The 17,641-nt window shown below is 40.6% G+C and overlaps 2 protein-coding genes, 2 long non-coding RNA genes and 1 pseudogene across 6 annotated transcripts in view; 3 read left to right on the top strand and 2 right to left on the bottom strand.

Annotated features, from left to right (window-relative positions):
- The window catches only part of LOC149108970 (uncharacterized), a 4,140-nt gene extending 2,185 nt beyond the window's left edge, over positions 1-1,955 (top strand). The window contains exon 2 of the long non-coding RNA XR_016208845.1: positions 75-1,955. This is a non-coding gene — a long non-coding RNA (uncharacterized LOC149108970). The remainder of the gene's footprint in view (positions 1-74) is intronic.
- Positions 1-4,168, top strand: part of LOC149108969 (muscle, skeletal receptor tyrosine protein kinase-like) — a 16,967-nt gene extending 12,799 nt beyond the window's left edge. Inside the window, exons 2-3 of the mRNA XM_089294944.1 lie at positions 3,083-3,415; positions 3,545-4,168. Coding sequence (XP_089151070.1) covers positions 3,083-3,415; positions 3,545-3,855 — 644 coding nt within the window. The 3' untranslated portion in view covers positions 3,856-4,168. The remainder of the gene's footprint in view (positions 1-3,082; positions 3,416-3,544) is intronic.
- Positions 1-17,641, top strand: part of LOC110041050 (uncharacterized) — a 55,341-nt gene that overhangs the window by 19,882 nt on the left and 17,818 nt on the right. The window contains exon 1 of one of the 3 annotated variants that reach the window (XM_089294939.1): positions 14,742-14,847. The exons of 1 other annotated variant lie outside the window; for it this stretch is intronic. In XM_089294939.1, coding sequence (XP_089151065.1) covers positions 14,778-14,847 — 70 coding nt within the window. In that variant the 5' untranslated portion in view covers positions 14,742-14,777. Of the gene's footprint in view, positions 1-14,741; positions 14,848-17,641 lie in introns of those variants that run through there. One more of the 3 variants, XM_089294938.1, reaches the window with a different exon arrangement.
- Positions 211-17,641, bottom strand: LOC110057305 (uncharacterized). Its single transcript, XR_016208844.1, has 3 exons — positions 17,615-17,641; positions 505-634; positions 211-406 (listed from the first exon to the last, which is right to left on the bottom strand). It is a non-coding gene; the product is annotated as an uncharacterized LOC110057305 (long non-coding RNA).
- Positions 8,728-14,278, bottom strand: LOC149108968 (uncharacterized; annotated as a pseudogene).

The raw sequence follows: 17,641 nt of genomic DNA, 5'->3' as shown, positions 1-17,641 counted from the left end.
TATCTACAGCTTAAACTGCACGCGTTACGTCGCTTTCGCGCGAGACACCCCTGAAGGTATACTGTAACCTTAAGTGCCAGCGGTTTTCCAGTTATAATTAAATTTCAACCTGCAACCTGCAACCTGCAACCTGCAACCTGCAACCTGCAAAATATACCTGCCACTCCCATTCAAACTAAGTTATCCAACAGTGCCATAACAACTAACCTCTGCATACTTTCAGAGAGTTAACGGCAAGATTTCCGTATAACCCCATACATTTATTATGCATACAGTTTAAATAAGTTTAATATAAGGCTTAAAGCTTCGGTGTCAAAAGGTTTCCACGTACCGCGACAAAACAGTGACCTTTCCAACAAACACTTCACCTGGTCCTCCCACACTGTATTAACTGTATTCATTGCCTCTATAATTCAGAACAAACGCAGACAAAAAGCTAGTTAAGTAACTATGGAGGACTAAGGTTAGACCACAGTCACAGTCACAGTCACAGTTCACACTCACCTAAAATTTCCAAAATGGCGGCCATACGTGTAAAAGTGCACTGTTGAGTAGCGAAGTTCAAGTAGGGTAACATCTTGAGCCCGATAACCCCCAGAAGAGGAGTCGAACTTTTTAAAGCTAACAATGAGGCCTGGAAGACAAAACGATCATGATCAGTTAAGAAACTAAGCCCTCGCGGACAACAAATCCACGTTGCACAGACAACCATAGCATCTTCCAGGTGTTCAATCGTAAGTTAGGGGCAGTTCCAGATCTCGCGCGCCTTTGGCCTTTTTGTATACCGTCAGATGCACCTTCAGAGTTGTCTCGCGTCTAAGCGATGTAGCACGTCCGGTTTAAACTATACTATACGAAAAAGTTTGAAATAAAATGAATTGTCGAATTTTTCACGACCTCTACTAAATGTTGAGCGTCCGAATCATCTTTTCGGTCCCTTTTGAAAGGTACAAGTCAATGGGAATTTGTTCGTTTACCCTCAAATTTGGACAGTAACTAGTCTGACATATAAACAACAAAAAGTTGTCCGCGAATTTTTTATTTCCAAGTATTTTTTCTCCGAGAGCGATTTTTCTATATTTTTTAAATCCTATTTCGAAAATGTTGCAAGTGACAACGTTCGGCGATCTGTTCCAGTGGGTCCCCGCCGCATCTACGATGGATCGCCGACGTACTCAAATTAGCGTAAAATGCAAATCGAATTGGCGCACTTTTCCACCATTACATATGTAAAGTATGGAACTGTGGGAAAGAAATCGAGTTTTTAAGTCATACGTTGCGTCTGCAGATGGTCCAGATGATGTTCACATAGCCTGCGAACAGGCTCCCGGTGAGCCCGAACGAAGCCCGATCACTTTGCTCTCCGAAATTTTTTTCCGTCCTCGCCGGGAGCCTGTTCGCAGGCTAATGTTCACATAAAATATTTTTGTCGACAACCGCCGGCTTGCCTGGGAAGTTGAACTCAGCTCAACTTCCCAGGCAAGCGGGTGATCAATTAGGACAGATTATAATTCGGCGATAAATGTTCACATATACCGTAGCCGTTATGTCGGCGGCATATGAGAACCAGGCTTTAACGTTTCACTGAAATTGAATATGGCAAATCGCAGATACCTTTTTTTTTTAGCGCTTTGGGTCCGGAGGCGACAAATAAATAAGCGAAAAACAAAATGCACTTTGACTTGCAGTTCGGACGCTCGAATTTAGAGGTCGTAAAAAATTCGACAATTCATTTGAATTCAAACTTGTTGGTAGAGTTTGATAGCCAGCTTCATGAGCTTTAATTTGATATAGAGTTTTAGGTATCTAAAGTTTAAACCGGACGCGCTACATCGCGTCAACGCGAGACACCTCTGAAGGTATACGGTAACCTTTGGACATGTTTGTCCCTCGACACCCACAGTGGATGAATATATTTTCCAAGAATGAGCAGCACACATGTACAAAAAACATAATTTCTTAAATTAAATAACTACAGTTGACCTCTTTACGTAGGCGATCCAAGTAATCACTAGGGGGCAGGGGGGTCAACAACTGCCACCAAGAACATATCAGTGGTATACATTCAAAGTATACACGAAGCACATATTTGTCAGGCCTTTTTTCACATTAATTTTTACTGGATTCTGAAGTTGTTCAACTATGTTCTATGTACACAATTAATTTTTATACGGATCACAAAGCAAAACAATGGTTGATAAACGCGCAGCCAGTGCAAAGTTGTGCTGGCATATTCCTGCCCGGTACAGATTGATTTGTAGTCTTGGTAAGTTCTGCCGATCAAATAAATTATCCCTGTTTTAAATTTATTTTTAGTTTTAGATTTATTAGCAAGCTTCAGTGAGTCAGTGGGCTACTTGGCTCGTATGCAGACTATACCTTTTTTCAGTGAGTGCAGTTTAGCTACTAGTAACACTTTTTTTTTAACATCTACAAAATTTAGTTTGCATCATGCAGTTGTGAAGTTTACAGAGAACCGGTTACAGTGCTCCATGAGAATCTTTGTTTAAAATATTTGTCTCATTAGCGTGAGCGATACAGTTTCTGATGGAGCTGCAAAAACATTCAGGTTCTGAATATTGAATAGCCTGTGTAACAGCCACCTCTCCCCGGACTAAATATTGAAAGGCCACAGCATTATTAACTGTGCCAAGAAATTTGAGCCCGATGTATTGATTACCTTTTGTGCGACACGGTTTTAAACTCAAAGAATGTATAAGCTCATTAGCGTTTTTGCCACCAAGATATTTTGCAGTTTTTGAAAGCCAATTTCTCCTCGTTTATTACACCCGAAGAGCCATGCAAACATTTCACCAATTACTAAGTTTCACAAGCTCTTTAAATGTTTGTAGTCTATTCGTGCATGTCTAGCGTATTCAAGGCCGTCAGCAAAGATTCTGCTATAAGAACCTGGAAAGGAAGATGCAAGATAGTTATCACACGTAGGTAGAACAATGAACAATGAAACTATTAAAGCAAGGGTATTTTTTTATGAAACATTCTGTTATCAATTAAGATGACAAGTAATTATAAGAATGTATGCCTCTTTTCCTAATCTGCTACCTTATTCCTGCCTTCACAGTCGTTTCTCAGTCCCAGAATTCGATCAAGGCTAGAATTGGACAAAAGGTCTCCATCCCTTGTCCATTGGACATCCCACAGCTGATCAATATTGCTTGGTATCGATGCGCCATAGAAGACGAATGCAGAAACTACTGGGACAAGCACAGGGTGGCCCATATAGATAACAAGACAGTCTACGTCCATTATCCAAAGAAATATGAATTGGAAACCAACGGGACTTTGACGATTTTAGAGACTAATCCCGAGGATGACAAAATATTGTATATTTGCAAAGGAAAGATCCAGTTTAGTGAAACTGTGGATAACGTCACTATACTTGAAATTATAAAAGGTAAGTAAGTGAAAATTGTTTATTTCCGTAATTCTTAATATGGGGTAACCGCTTAATAGGGGGTAGCCGCTTATTAGGAGGCCGCTTTGACCGTATTACCTTATTTGACTTATTTTATTCTTTTAACAGAACCACCCAAACTCAGCACAAGGAACCCACCTGAGAATGAAGTCATTGAAGGAATGCCTTTGATGTTGCAATTCAAGGTTCATGGGTATCCAAACCCTTTGGCGACTTTGCGGCATAACAAAACGATCGTTCTGAACGAAACGAATATGGAACTAATCTACATACGCCATAATGCCAGCAAATTGTACAATGGTGACTACACGCTCACCGCAGAGAATCCCTTGGGAGATGCTAATTTAACAATAAAAGTAAAAGTTATACGTGAGTATTTTGCACTGATTGATCGATCGATCGATCGGTTGATCGAGTAAGTGAGCGAGTGAGTGAGTTAGCGAGCGAGCGAGCGATTGAGTGAGTGAGTGAGTGAGTGAGTGAGTGAGTGAGTGAGTGAGTGAGTGAGTGAGTGAGTGAGTGAGTGAGTGAGTGTGAGTGAGTGAGTGAGTGAGTGAGTGTGAGTGAGTGAGTGAGTGAGTGAGTGAGTGAGTGAGTGAGTGAGTGAGAGAGAGTGAGTGAGTGAGTGAGTGAGTGAGTGAGTGAGTGAGTGAGTGAGTGAGTGAGTGAGAGTGAGTGAGTGAGTGAGTGAGTGAGTGAGTGAGTGAGTGAGTGAGTGAGTGAGTGAGTGAGTGAGTGAGTGAGTGAGAGTGAGTGAGTGAGCGAGCGAGTGAATGACCGAGGGAAAGAGGGAGGGAGGAGGAGGAAGTGAGTTACGGAGGGAGGGAGGGAGGGAGGGAAGGAAGGAAGGATGGAGAGAGAGGAAGGGAAGAAGGGAGCGAGTGAGTGGTTGATCCATCCATATATCGATCGATTGATTCATTGAGCGACTACTGTTTATCAAGTGATGCTACAAATGATTGGTACCGAATAGACGCTCAGCCATTGGAAAACCAATAATGGTAACCTTAAATAGCCCTTTTCGAGATGAACTGCTACAAAATAGCCCGAAATTGCCTCGCATAATGCTAGATTATATCCTAATGCAAATGAGAAAAGTTACAGTTGTAAAAGGGCTATTTCGAAAATTTAAGGTGGCTCGGAACCCCCGGACGGAAGTATTTTACACTTTGCGCTCATGCCTTTCACAAGTCGATAATAATATATGGGAGTCATCTCGTTAGGTTTTGAGTTGTGAGCATTTAAAACTAAAATTAAGGGGGTTTGAACAGGTTTTACTGTTGGTATGGTAACCTATTATGCCATAATGACTACCATTCTTGGTATTCCCTGGTTGCAGACTTCTGAAATGTACGACGTATTTTTGGCTGATAAGAAGTGATATTGAACACGTGATTGTCATCAAAATAATAATTTTTGGGTGCCATAAAACCATATAAGTTTGATTACTCTTGAGTAAATTTTTTGGAGATACATAGGAGGGGAGGTGATGAGGAGAAGAAAGTCTCTCCACTACCCCAGGATTCATAGGGTTAAGTTCGTATTTAGGTTTTTACGGGGCCATAAACATGAATCGGATTTTAGTCTCTCACTCGTTCACCTGATTTTGTTCTTCTTATTGTTTTAGCACGAGCTGGAACCAACTGTACCACTTTTCAAGGAAACGGGACAGCAGGTAAAGTAACAAATTTCGTTGACTCCATGTTGTCGAAAGCCTGTTCTGGAATGAGTGCACCTGCATCGGGCAGGCTCGTTTACAAGACTAATTTTGTGGTCTGTTCATTTGGGAAATCCGACATGGACTGGAGTTTTCATATGAGAAAATTTTGATCCCGGTGACAGAGATCTCGGTCGCAAAATGACTCGCGAGGCTTTCAGGAAACGAAATAGCAGATTTTTAAAGTTTCTTTTGTCCCTCAATTCCCAAAAGAGACCTGGATATAAAGAAAAAGAAAAACACCAAATATACAAGTGTGTCCTGAAAGCCTCGGAGCTCTGTTAGAATATTGATATATCGAACGCGGCCTTTTCTGTGGGCAAGTTAAGGATCGTCGCCTTGAATCTGTTTCGGATTCAACGATGGAAGATGCGAAATTCTGTCTCAGAACAAGGTTTAATATGCAATTTACCAATGGTTTATTCTTTTCAGATCACTCATTTTTTTTGGGGGGGGGGGGGGGGGGCTACTATAATACTAAGAGGCACCGTCCACTCCGAATAGACCAATTTCGATATATTAAAATTCAGCCTTAAACAATAGACCTCAGTACGAGGCTCTGGGGAATAACTACAGAGTTTGTGGAGTTTATTCCCCAGAGCCTCGTGCTGAGGTCTATTATGTTAGGCTGAATTTTAATATATCGAAATTGGTCTATTAAACTCCGGCTCTGATCAAAAGAGCGCAAGGATCTGGCTTTTTTGACTAATGACTTTCTTATGTGTAGGATAACTGGGAATACTCTCAAAGACAACCACTAGCAACCAAAAGACATCTGTTTACGAACTCACAAAACATTTTCTTCGCTATTAACATGCCATTATCGCGCAGGAAATTGGGCCAAGGAAAATTCTAGCTGTGTTTCATATAGTTGTGCTGTAGTATTTGATGACTTACAATTTTCTGTTCTCTTTAATACAACAAACAACAAACATCAACGAGACAGTGTTTCTTTACATTTCTCTTCTTGCTTCGAATACGATGAAACTGTCTCTCGAGTTTCGGATAGTGTGTCAGACTTTTTATTTCCCATTGTCCTTTCAGACATTCCTAACACAGAGGGGAGCCGTGACTGCCTTTGGAAGGTATTGGTTGCGTTCTTTTCGGGATTGCTTGGGACCGTTTTGTTTCTTTACAGAAGCAAAGTATGGGAACTGATAAAACGATGTCATCACAGTAACTCTCAGACCAGCGGTGGCAGCTGTGAGCTTCCCACTGCTCATAGCAACAAAGGGCATTATGCCCAAAGTGGAGATACTATTATTGGAGAAAGTCAGGTTGAGAGTGACCTTGGCTGTGATGGTGAGGGCATGGCGGCGCAGGCGTTGTGAAGCAATAGACCATATTCGTTTTCTCGGTACAATGGACTGGAACTAGCTTGCAACTGAGGCTTATGCGCGAAGTCTTTTCAAATGCAAATGACTTTGATCTCTTTTTGATGATTCCCCCGCATGAGCCTCCGAGAATACGAATATGGCCTGTTAGAAACAAGTTATTTGGCTGAAAACGTTTTGGTTCTGTCCTGGGGTATACTGGTCAACAACTTGAAGAAGACAAATCTTGAATTCCATTTGTTTGATAGTCTTGCTGCTATGCAGTGTACTGTTTAGTGTTTTGTTCGGTTCTTGAGCCGGTAAGTAGCTTGCTAACAGCCTCCCGGCGAGCTCAAACGAGGCCTCCCGCCCCGATCGCTTCGCTCTCCGAATTCTTCAGTTTCGCGCTCGTCCGCTCGCTTCCCTCGCCGAATTGGTTTCCGTCCTCGCCGGGTGTCCGATTCGCAGGTAACCGGTAAGCCAGAACAGAGCCAAACCCTTTCTACTAAAAAAGAGCAAGAACAACAACAGCAAAACACAAAAACAAAATAAAGCCATGCTTGTACTATTTTTCGATTTAAAAAACGGTGTTAATGAAAATTTCACCCTGCTTAGTAGACGATATAGAAACCTAAGCGAATGTCAGTCATTTCCCACCACTCTCTTATCTTCCTTTTTTACTCTTCTACTTGGTTTTTGCTTTGTTTTGTTTTTTGCTTTGGTTTTCCGGTTTGTTTTGGTTTGTTGTTCTGCTCTGTTTTGTTTTGTTTTGTTTTGCTTTTTGTTTGTTTCGATTTGCTTGGAGTAATTTTTAGGCTCTGAGGAGCCGTCAAATTAAAGTGTGTAGCTCACTTGGTGCGAAGGGACGCACTTACTCTCAACACCGTTTTCATAAATCTAGTCATATTTCAAACCTCTCAGCAAGCAAGGCTACGGCGGTATAGCCGTACTGGTACGCGCGTCATGACGTCACCGGAAGCGATCTTCACTATCTGCCGCCGTACTACAGCCTAGCCGTACCATACCTTAAAGTTCCTAATATCCACTCGAAAACAAAAAATATACTAATGGCCGTTTCCATGAAAGCGGTCCGAGAGACAAAATCCCGACCAAGAAAAAACCAATCAGAACGCTCGGATTAACTTTAAGCCTACCATGTCATATAATAAGTGTATTTATTTAATTATTTATTTATTTATGTTTGTTTATTTGTTTATTGATTGATTGATTGATTTGTTTATTTTCATAGTTTTTTTTTTTTTTTTTTTAACTGACGGTAATCGGTTTTTTATTTTTGTAAACCGCGGAATGTTGTACTATCTTAGTCGACTGTCTGATACATATTTCAGTCTCTGTAATATTTTAAGTTGAGGATAGGAGCAAGTTCTTCTAATAAGCTACTTTTTTTCGTTCTCAAAGACGAGTTTTCTTAAACGAATTGCTACTCTGAAAGCGTTGGATTAGCTTCCTTACTGTTCTTTTGGATAATTAATGTTGTGAAGCACTAGTTGGTTTTCAGTGAAATTTATTGTTTCAGTTTAAACTCTCACATTGGACCGCATTACTATCTCTAGTTTCATGAAATGCAAAGTAAAGTATATTTGGTCTTTCCAGACCACAGCCATTAATGTTCCAAGATAATTCAGTATACCAGGCATTAATTAACGTTTTTGTTTTCAGTCCTTTTGATATGTTGCATCTTGTCGGTAACTTTCAACTGAATGTTCCCAAATGAGTATTTCAGTGAAATTTAGAATTAAACTTTTATTCAAAACTGGCTGTCTCGCAAACATTAACGGCGAAAATAAATTCTAACGTTATCCGTAATAACAAAACTTCCTACTCAGTTGCATATCATCTCAGTAGAACCCAGATTCTGCTGTCCTCTTTCACTGAAATACTCATTTGGGAACATTTAGTTATAAAGCATCATTAGCATTTTTATAATATAAGCAGCACGTAATTAAAAATATCAGTTTGAAAAGCAGTAAGCTATTATGCCCAGCTAGTTCCACCGTGTTATACGTTAGAGCGGTTGGAGACTGAGTGTCGCAAAACTAAAACTAAAGTCGTCAATCCAGCTAGCCAATCACAAAGGACACAGACAATCCAATGAACCAATCAAAATTCGAAAGCACACCGGAACAAGTAGCTGACGGGAAGCGTGGGAAGACGTGTGCGAGCGTGGCACGATTGGTCTTGGTTTTGGATGAGCCGTGGGACAGAAGTATTTTTTAAAAGTCAATCATGTAATACAGTAGTGCAAAGGCAAATGGGGAGTAGTTTAATTCGACACTCACGTGAAATCTGCTCTAAGACTTGCTACATGTAATGAGAGTACATATTAGAGTAAATAAAACAATTTTGCTGATACGTTAGTCTTTGTGTTTGATTAAAAACCTTGCTACGTTTGAATTTAGCACTTAACCCATTTAACCTTTCGGAGGCCTCTTCAGTCTTGCCGACTCTTAGGTAACTTATATTAAGCGTGTACCTGCAGCGGGTTTCTTTAAAGGACAATATCGTCATAAGTAGAGTGACGGGATTGTGAAGTCTTAGCCCACCATTATCCATCTGCAGTCACAAGCAGACTGAACATTCCAACGAATTACGCATTGACTAAAAGCTGGATCTCGCAAACAGAATATTGTGGTAAATAAATAAATAAAAATAAATAAATAAATTAACCTTGTTTAACGAGGCTAACACACAACAGTCTTATGACTGACAAACCCGTGGCCCTCGAATTCCCGATCGAATTGGAATTTAGAAATGCTGATTTTTGTGGAGGGAGGAAAACTGGAGAACCCGGAGAAAAACCCTCAGAACAAGGACGAGAACCAACAACAAACTCAACCCACTTATAACACCGGGTCCAGGATTTAAACCCGGGCCACATTGGTGGGAGGCGAGCGCTTTCACCACTGCGCCATTCCTGCTTCCCTCCCCATCGCCATTCCTGCTCCTTTAGTGTTATACAGATTACAGATCACCATTAATTTTCTTCTGAAAAGCCAAGCCTCACAGGCACACTGCACAAGGCCTAGTATCGGGAAAAAAAGGTGAAGTCAACTTTCGAGCCTAGTGGCCCATGCAGCTAGGAATATTTCTACTGCTTTTCCATCGCAGGGTTAGCTCCTAGCGTTTTAATTCCCGAGTACCCGTTTATATATCTGGGTAGAGAGAGGAACTGTGGGAGTAAAATGTCTTACCCAAGGACAAAACACATGAACACTGGCTTGCAAGACCTGGATCGTTTGATCCGGTGTGCAACGCAATAACCATAAGGTCACCACGCCTCTCAAAAGACATGCTTATGACGCATTTGACAACGAAATCTGTGGTCTATTTTAAACAGCGGCCAGTTTTATAATTAACTGGTCTTCTTCGTTGTTTAGCAAGTACCTGCCAAACAAATAACTCGTCTAACATTTCTCCAGTGTTACAGATCGGACCTCACGCTGGTTCAATAACATAGCACTACCCCGAATGATCCCAAACGATCACTCTTGAAGACTTACTGGTAGTTCTAAAGCTTATGTTTCTGAAAGAACTTGTTTTCGCTTGAAAGATTCCTTTTCTTTTTTTCCCACTCTCTTTCCCTTCTTTTGTTTGTTTGTTTTTTTTTTTATGAGAGCGGCGTGAGTATATGAATATATGCTATTTACCGGCCTTGGTCGGTCCGTATTGGGAGTCTATTGGGAAAATCTGTGTCGATCCGAGGAGTTGAGTACCACCCAAGGCCAGGGGATACTGTTTTTATAATTGTTTGACTCTGTGTTGTTTTATGGTGTAATAAAAAGCTTGAAAAGCTGCCAAAGTTGGAAATTTGAGAGCGGTCCGTACTCGGGGTCCGGATGGTAAAATCCGGACCGCTGGAGCGCGCGTGATTAGCCAATCAGATTCAAGGATTTAGGATTCCAGACCGCTGTTAAGCTGGAGGAAAAAATAAATACGTATGGTCGGCTCCCAGTCAGAATTGCGCGCTTGAAGATTACAATGTTTTTAATTTCCAGTCGTAGTATTCACTAAAAATTTTCGGTCGCGTAGTAAATCTCTTTTGAACAAGCTTGCTCGGGACCGTTCTGGGAGAATATTGGACGTCGGTCTTTTTTGCAAGGTACCTTTTACGTAGGCTCCAGCCGTTTTGGGAGTCCGGCTCTGGAAATCAAGCCTACCTCTTAGGGGTCTTTTGAAAATTTCCCACGAGCACCCCTGTCATTTATATATGGGAGTCTCCCTCCCATTCCCGGATGACACATTTTTAAAACTTTTTTTTAAAAAATGGGCGTATAATTCATGTCAAGACACACGTACGTAGTCGCCTTCTCCTTCACCCTTTAAGGTGGCGCAAAGCAGTGTCCAGCAGTTAGATTTTGATAGGTCATTATTACCACTCTTTATCACTTGATGCTACAATCATGGTATCAAAAAACTGCCCAATCACTGATGAACACGTTGTTACCATTTTCGTGCCACAATAGGTTACCATGGTAACAGTATGACCTGCTACAAACACCCTTAATTACAGCTTTAGAGGCAAGGTGGCTCTGAACGCTATGTACAGAATTTTTTTAAACTTTGCCAAAAGTTGCGTGTTATCATGTTTAATGAAATACGAGAAAATTAGCAATCGTGCTAAAACTAAAGGAGACCCACGCACTATTAAACTTTCAAACAACTTTATTTAAATATGACAAATAAATTCAGTCTTTATCTTCACTCGGAAAATTTAAGCCGTCACGTTTTTATTTATTAACTTTCTTCTTCCGGTTTCGCGTATTTGTAAGGATAGCTTTGACTTTTAAGGCGCCGAGATCGCCGTTTCTGAGTCGATTCATCATCGTCTAAGTAATTTACAAAATGAATCCGCTACCTTTTTCTCTTTGGCGCTGAAGGCATTGGTGGCGGTGTTTTTACTGTGGGAGGAGGGGTCAGTATGGCAGGATTTAATGGTGTTGGAGCTACTGGCTTAGGTCCTTGTGAGATGGCCTCTTGATTTAAAATTGCTGCCACGTTGAAGGGGTTTAGGGGGAGTAGAGATTGCTGTTTACCGTTGTAGAATCTCCTATACTTGTTGGCAAATTAACTCCCGGTTGACTGGCGTTCATCTCTTCATGTCTATATCTAGGTGGTATGTATGTATTCAATTGTTGTTTGAAAGTCAGGTAACTGTTTTGCAGCCGAAGAAACTGTTTAGCTTTCTCGTCTTCTCAGAGGCCACTGCGAGAGAGAGTGCCATCCATTCCGCTTTGTAAACGCTGCATGGCTGGAAGAAGTGCCGGGGTCTGTCGAAAGATTTTGTTGTTTCAGATATCTCAGTAACTCCTGAGGGATATTTTCTTCCATCCCTACTTGATAAAATCCTTCTTCTCCGGGGAGCACGTTTATTATCAGCCTACAGTCATCTTGAGTGGTAGTTTTCAAATCGATCAGAAGATAACCATAGGGCCTTCTTACAGCTTCCTCACATTGTTTTAGGAAGAAATTGTTACGCTCGGGATACATTTGTTTGGCTAGGGTCAAAACTTGCAGCTTGTGACCGGGATTGTCAAGTAGTGGCTGTTTAAACTAATGCTGGGACTGCCTTTTCCCTGATGGAATAAGTTCTGCGCGATGTAAATGACACTCATGATCAGGTTGCGACGCGATAGTGGGATCCTCTTGCAAACAAGTTGACGATTCTTTGATCTTTGCCGGCATCGATCATCTGATCGTCAAAGACGATTAAATTCCGTTTGTTAACACTAAAATAAGCATCTTGTTCTAAAACCGTTGGGATTCCCTTGACAAATTCTATGTTTGGTATGGTGACTAGCATTTCCATATAGGCGGACTGCCACCGTGAGTAACATCACACTATTCTTCCGGGAGGAAGATTAATCATTCTGTAAGCCTGTGTTAACAGCGATTGGACCCAGACCATCTTCCCTGATCCAGTCATCCCGGCCACCATGCAAGTGAACGGATGTTCAAACTGAAACCGCTGCCACTTCTCAGTGGAAAAGGGCATCGCATTAAATGGAGTGAGGTGACCGGGATTACTTTGCCTATTATTGATATGTCTTTTCATACTGTCTTTTCTGCTAAAATATTTTTCACAACAGGGACAGGACCAACTCATGTCACCTCCTTGGCAGCTAAATGTAAAGTGAGTATAGAGTCGAGCGTTCCGCGTTTGAAGAGGCTTACAAATGCTCAGATTTCTATTGTTTAAACTCTACCACCGCCACCAGCACCACAATTTTCAATTTCAATTCGGGTAGTCCCGAGCAGGCAAGATAGCTCCAGCTTGCCCGCTCGGGTAGCCAATCACAGCGCAGGATTTGATTCATCTTGCCCGCTCACGGCGCTGGCCATATAATAAACTAGTATATTTCTAAAATTTCACCGCCTTATAGTGAAAAATCTATCGACCACTGTGGTAAAAAATAATTTTATTACATCATTTTTTGGATCTATGATAACCACCCTGATTCTATTTTCAGATGGTGATGTCATTTACATTCATTATTCCGTCGCAAAATTAATGAGATTCCACCGCAAAAAAGCGGCGATCGCGGTGCATATACTATTCTTAGATGGGGATGTCATCATTTTTGATGATGTCACCCCTCTGGGTATTGTGACGTCACTACCACCGCCACCGCAACCTCGTTCCCAGGGTCCTCTCTTGCCGCCACCGCAGTTCCGTCAAGCCTTACTTCTATTCTACTAACGGCAGAATAAGAATTGGTAAATAAAAGCAAACCATACATATGTCTTACCATGAATCATATCCCTAGAAATGACAAAATTGGCGAGCGCGGGTACACAGCTGCAAGTTTCTAATGACTATTTAGTCTGGGCTCGATTTGGCATAAAGTTATTTGGTTTTATTTGAAATCATTGGTTTAAGAAAATTTACATGTGTGACCACTCAACGGGCTCCTTTATGTTTCGTTTACAAATTCACCTTAGGTTTGAAAGAAAAAAAAAAAAGAAAGAAAAAAACAGAAACAAATAACAATTTTTGCACAGCGTATGTATTTTTGTATTGTTCCAAGACTGTTCTACAAGGATCTAGAAAATTCGCTAAAGAAGGGCCAAATCAATTCGTCGTGGTTTATACACGATCACAACACGTTCTCTTTGAAACCTCCGGTGGGGGGGGGGGGGGGGGGTACTCGTCAATGTTGTTAACGGGTAGGCTCCGCCCCGAGGCCAACCCCCTAGCCTTTCGTATACCATTTTGACAGAAAAGGAACCCCTCCCGTACAACTTTAATTAAAAAAGGTACACCTTTTACATACTTTCAGAGCTGACCCGTATTATGAATAAACCGCCAAAAAAGAAAGTCTTCTTGTCATTTTCATGTAGTGCCTAATGATACCGTCGTACTGCGATTATCAGTTGAGTAAGGCGCGACGGAAGTTTAGTGACGAACTTATGGCCCTTAAAATTGGGGTGTTGTCACGGGCAACTTACCTCGTTTCCATTGGTCACAATATCAGCAGACGTACGTTGCCTACAAATTCGCGCGCTTTGCTGCCAATGACGTCAAAGGCCGGCAAGTTGCCACTGGAAACGGAGCCAGTTGCCCGTGACAACAACACGATTTTCATTGTTGAACCCTGGTGATCTACTGATAATCGTGGTAAGGTGCGTCTGCCCAAAACATTTTAATTAACTGCCCTTTAAAAAAACTGACTGACAGATTTCCGTACTCTTTCTTATACCTCAACTTGTGAAATCTCTACCCCTTTACACACCTGAAGCCTGCAAAAGGTACCCCTTCCGGACGGAGCCGTTATAGAGAGCACACCCCCCCCCCCCCCCATATTCCCGTGTTTGCAACTCACTTCGGACGCTATTGGAATAAATTTTCTCAATGATGTTTGATTTGTATGAAAGAAAAAAAAAATCAATTAAGTAAACACAAAACTCGAGGGGCAACAATGACGTTCATTTCAGCCCTTCGCTAAATTAACTTGCGTGACTCTTGACGTCACGGGTCAAGTGCAAGGATCTAACACATAACAGGGGTCAAATGCAACCGCGCTGTTTATAAACTGGTAGTTCATGATTATAAGTTATTTCTTTGCGGTCGCTGGTCGTTGTTTCGATATCGAACAGATCATAGAAAACTGTTTAAAGTACTTTAATGGAATCGAGTGTTCCCTAGAATACACTTGAGACAACGCCTTGTTCTATCTAAAAAGGTGTTATATCGATTACAAAATCACGTGACACACTTGCGGTACTATAATCTCTAACCTAGTGATACGATCTATCGTTACAGTCGTGCTGACTGTTGTCAGAGGAATTCAATATGTTTATATCAGTTAAATATTTCCTGTCGACTCCCATGATTTCTCTGCTCATGATACTCCATAATCAAGGTATGTTCTCAAGTTTGGTGTTAAGTTTTGTCTTCGTTTATTTATCGTAAATCGATACATGAACGTAGTCCTTGGTTATTGTACAGTAGTTGGAAGTTACTTAATTGTAACTTAATCTTCTGAATACTCTCAATGGAACGTAAATGGCTGAAGACACTGTATGTCGCTTGAATTGAATTAGGACTATAAAATACTACGAGAGAATCCGCTATCGTGCGGCATTATTTTACAACTGTGCTTACTCAGCTCATAATTGATGCTGACTCAACATTAAAGACTCACAAAAATAAATGTTACAAAGACCAACATAAGTACGCTCATTTTCCTGACCGTTTGGCCGTAAACTGACTCGGGAAAGGATAACAAATAACTATTTATATTCATGAACTTCAATAATACAATACATATATAATACATGTGACACATGCTCATCACTGTTTTTGACCACTTGTTGTTGAATTATCTTAAAGAATATGACTTAACAATTCCGGCATCCTAAAAGATATATAACTGGGTGTATATAATATTACTTCGCTTTAAAAGTAGAGTCAGAAACCAATAAGATTCTGTAAAGCAACGAATAAGCAATTACCACGACAACGGGAACTTTTCCAATTCAAAGCTTAAAGCTGGCGATGGTACATATTAAATGCCAAGAGCAACTCATTTATTTTCTGAAATATACATTTTATATTGTTCGTAAAACATGCATCAAGATAAAGGTATGATTTTGTTGAACAAGCAAAAATGAAAACTCTTCACCGAAGGTACTCCGGGTAAGTGGACTCTCAGTGGAGGTTTATTACATTATAGCTGCAGGCTAAGCAGTCAATTTAATTACCACATGAAAGAACAAATTATTCAGTTTGATTCAATTGAACGTTATGTTTCGTTCTTATTATGGTAGCCTTGGAAATTCAGTTAGACATTTTGGAGTACAAAATTAGTTATTGCATAAGAAATAATCAATTCCCCCTCCAATTCCAAAGACTGTTTTTGTTTGGTTGTTTGTTCGGTTTTTGTTACTTTTTTTTTTTATATTTCTTTATTCATTTTATTTGGTGGGGGTGGGGGGGGGGGGGTTGGGTTAACCCCTTTTAATTTTGTACTTTCCTCTAAAACCTTTTGCATGGGAAACACTCCTCCATCCCCAAGCCCCCCCCCCCCCCCCCCGCCCTCTACTCCATCATCCCCCTATTTCCATAGGAAAATGTAGTGGCTTGCTTTAATTGTTTCCCCTGGAATGGTCCAAATTATGTGTGGTCATAGCCCGATCGAGCTTCACAATTTATTAAACAACCTACATTTAGCACCCGTGGAAAGCACAGTTACGTTCAGGTCTTATGATGCAGAGCCATGGAAATTCAATTGGCCACTTTGAAGTGTATATTATTCCAAGTATGTATGGGTATTTTGTGGGGGATGGGAGGGTGGGTTGATCTACTTTCCTTTAAAAACTTTGGCATTAGAAACCCTTCCCCCTCCCCCATTTTTTTCTGGGGTAGTATGGATATCTCCAGGAATGTTCCAAATTATGTATAGTCATATAGCCTAGCTGACAATCACTGAATTCATTGATCTATATTCCTTCAAAAACTTTGGCATTAGAAACCCTACTCCCTTCCTGATTTCTAGCTGAGAACTTGTAGCGGCTTGCTTCCTGGAGTAGTATGGATATCTCCTGGAATCGCCCAAGTTATGTATGGTCTCACAGCCTGATAATTACAGAATCCAACACAACATGATTGAAAATTAGGTTTGAACCCAGTTTTGCTATTTCAGTTTCAACACAGCATTTGCCTCTCTGCATAATAATCATCTCCTATTTTATTACTATTGTCATTGTGTGTTCAGGGGCTTTGTGCAGCATTTGTTTACAAATTGGAGTCCTAGTTGTCAATTCTTAATAAATTGCCAGATTAGCCTGCTACAGAGAAGTTCTCTGTACCAGTCATGAAATATTTTGGGGAGGAATGCATGAATTGACTTACAGTACTCCAAATGACCACAGGTGTTATGATCTGCATCAGAGCTGGGCTATTGCCAGATAAGAAAATTAATAACCTCACAGGCTGATAAAACACCATGCAGAGCTGGGTTGTTCAAAGCTCGATTTAACTAACCCAGAATTGGTGAGAATGTTTACCAGTATTTCAGTTTTGGAACTTTTCGGTGAGGTTTTCTGTAAATGCCATCTGTCCTTTAGTTTTGAATTTGAATCGCAAACTATACACAAAACATAAGCAGTGAAAAAAAGTTATATATACAAGAAAAATTAAAACTTTGGTTAACTTTTAATTCTGGGTTACTAGTACTAACTGCCTTTTGAAAAACCTGGCCCAGCAAAATAGAGTGATCATGATAGATTTTAACACTGAAACAACTCTGAGTATTCATATTTTTCCTCTGAACAGCAGATTACTGCTCAAGGCCTTTTGCAAATGTATGCATAAAATTCCTTGTTGTTTTTGTTGTTTTGGTTTCAATGTTTGAAAGCCAGTTTCTTGGGCAAGTTTTAACACCATGCTACATTTAACATATGCAAGGATCAAAGGCTAACTCCAATCCAGTGTGCAATTTGGACATTTTTCATTTTTCAGTTGCACTCACAATATAAATTAATTGAGGAACTCCTTCCATCAATATGTTGCCTGCACTCCCTAAACCATTGGTTTTTATTAGTAACTCACATGTTGTTGGGTAATCGTTGGTGATTAGGTAAGGATGTATTAGCTAGCATGTAAATTACACATATATATATTTGTACCTATATGTATCAGCTTGCTTCTTATTA

Source organism: Orbicella faveolata, unplaced genomic scaffold (genome assembly GCF_042242905.1).
Source record: "Orbicella faveolata isolate gen_17 unplaced genomic scaffold, um_ofav_v1 contig_25, whole genome shotgun sequence".
NCBI lineage: Eukaryota > Metazoa > Cnidaria > Anthozoa > Scleractinia > Merulinidae > Orbicella > Orbicella faveolata.
This window is presented reverse-complemented; position numbering and strand designations above follow the sequence as displayed.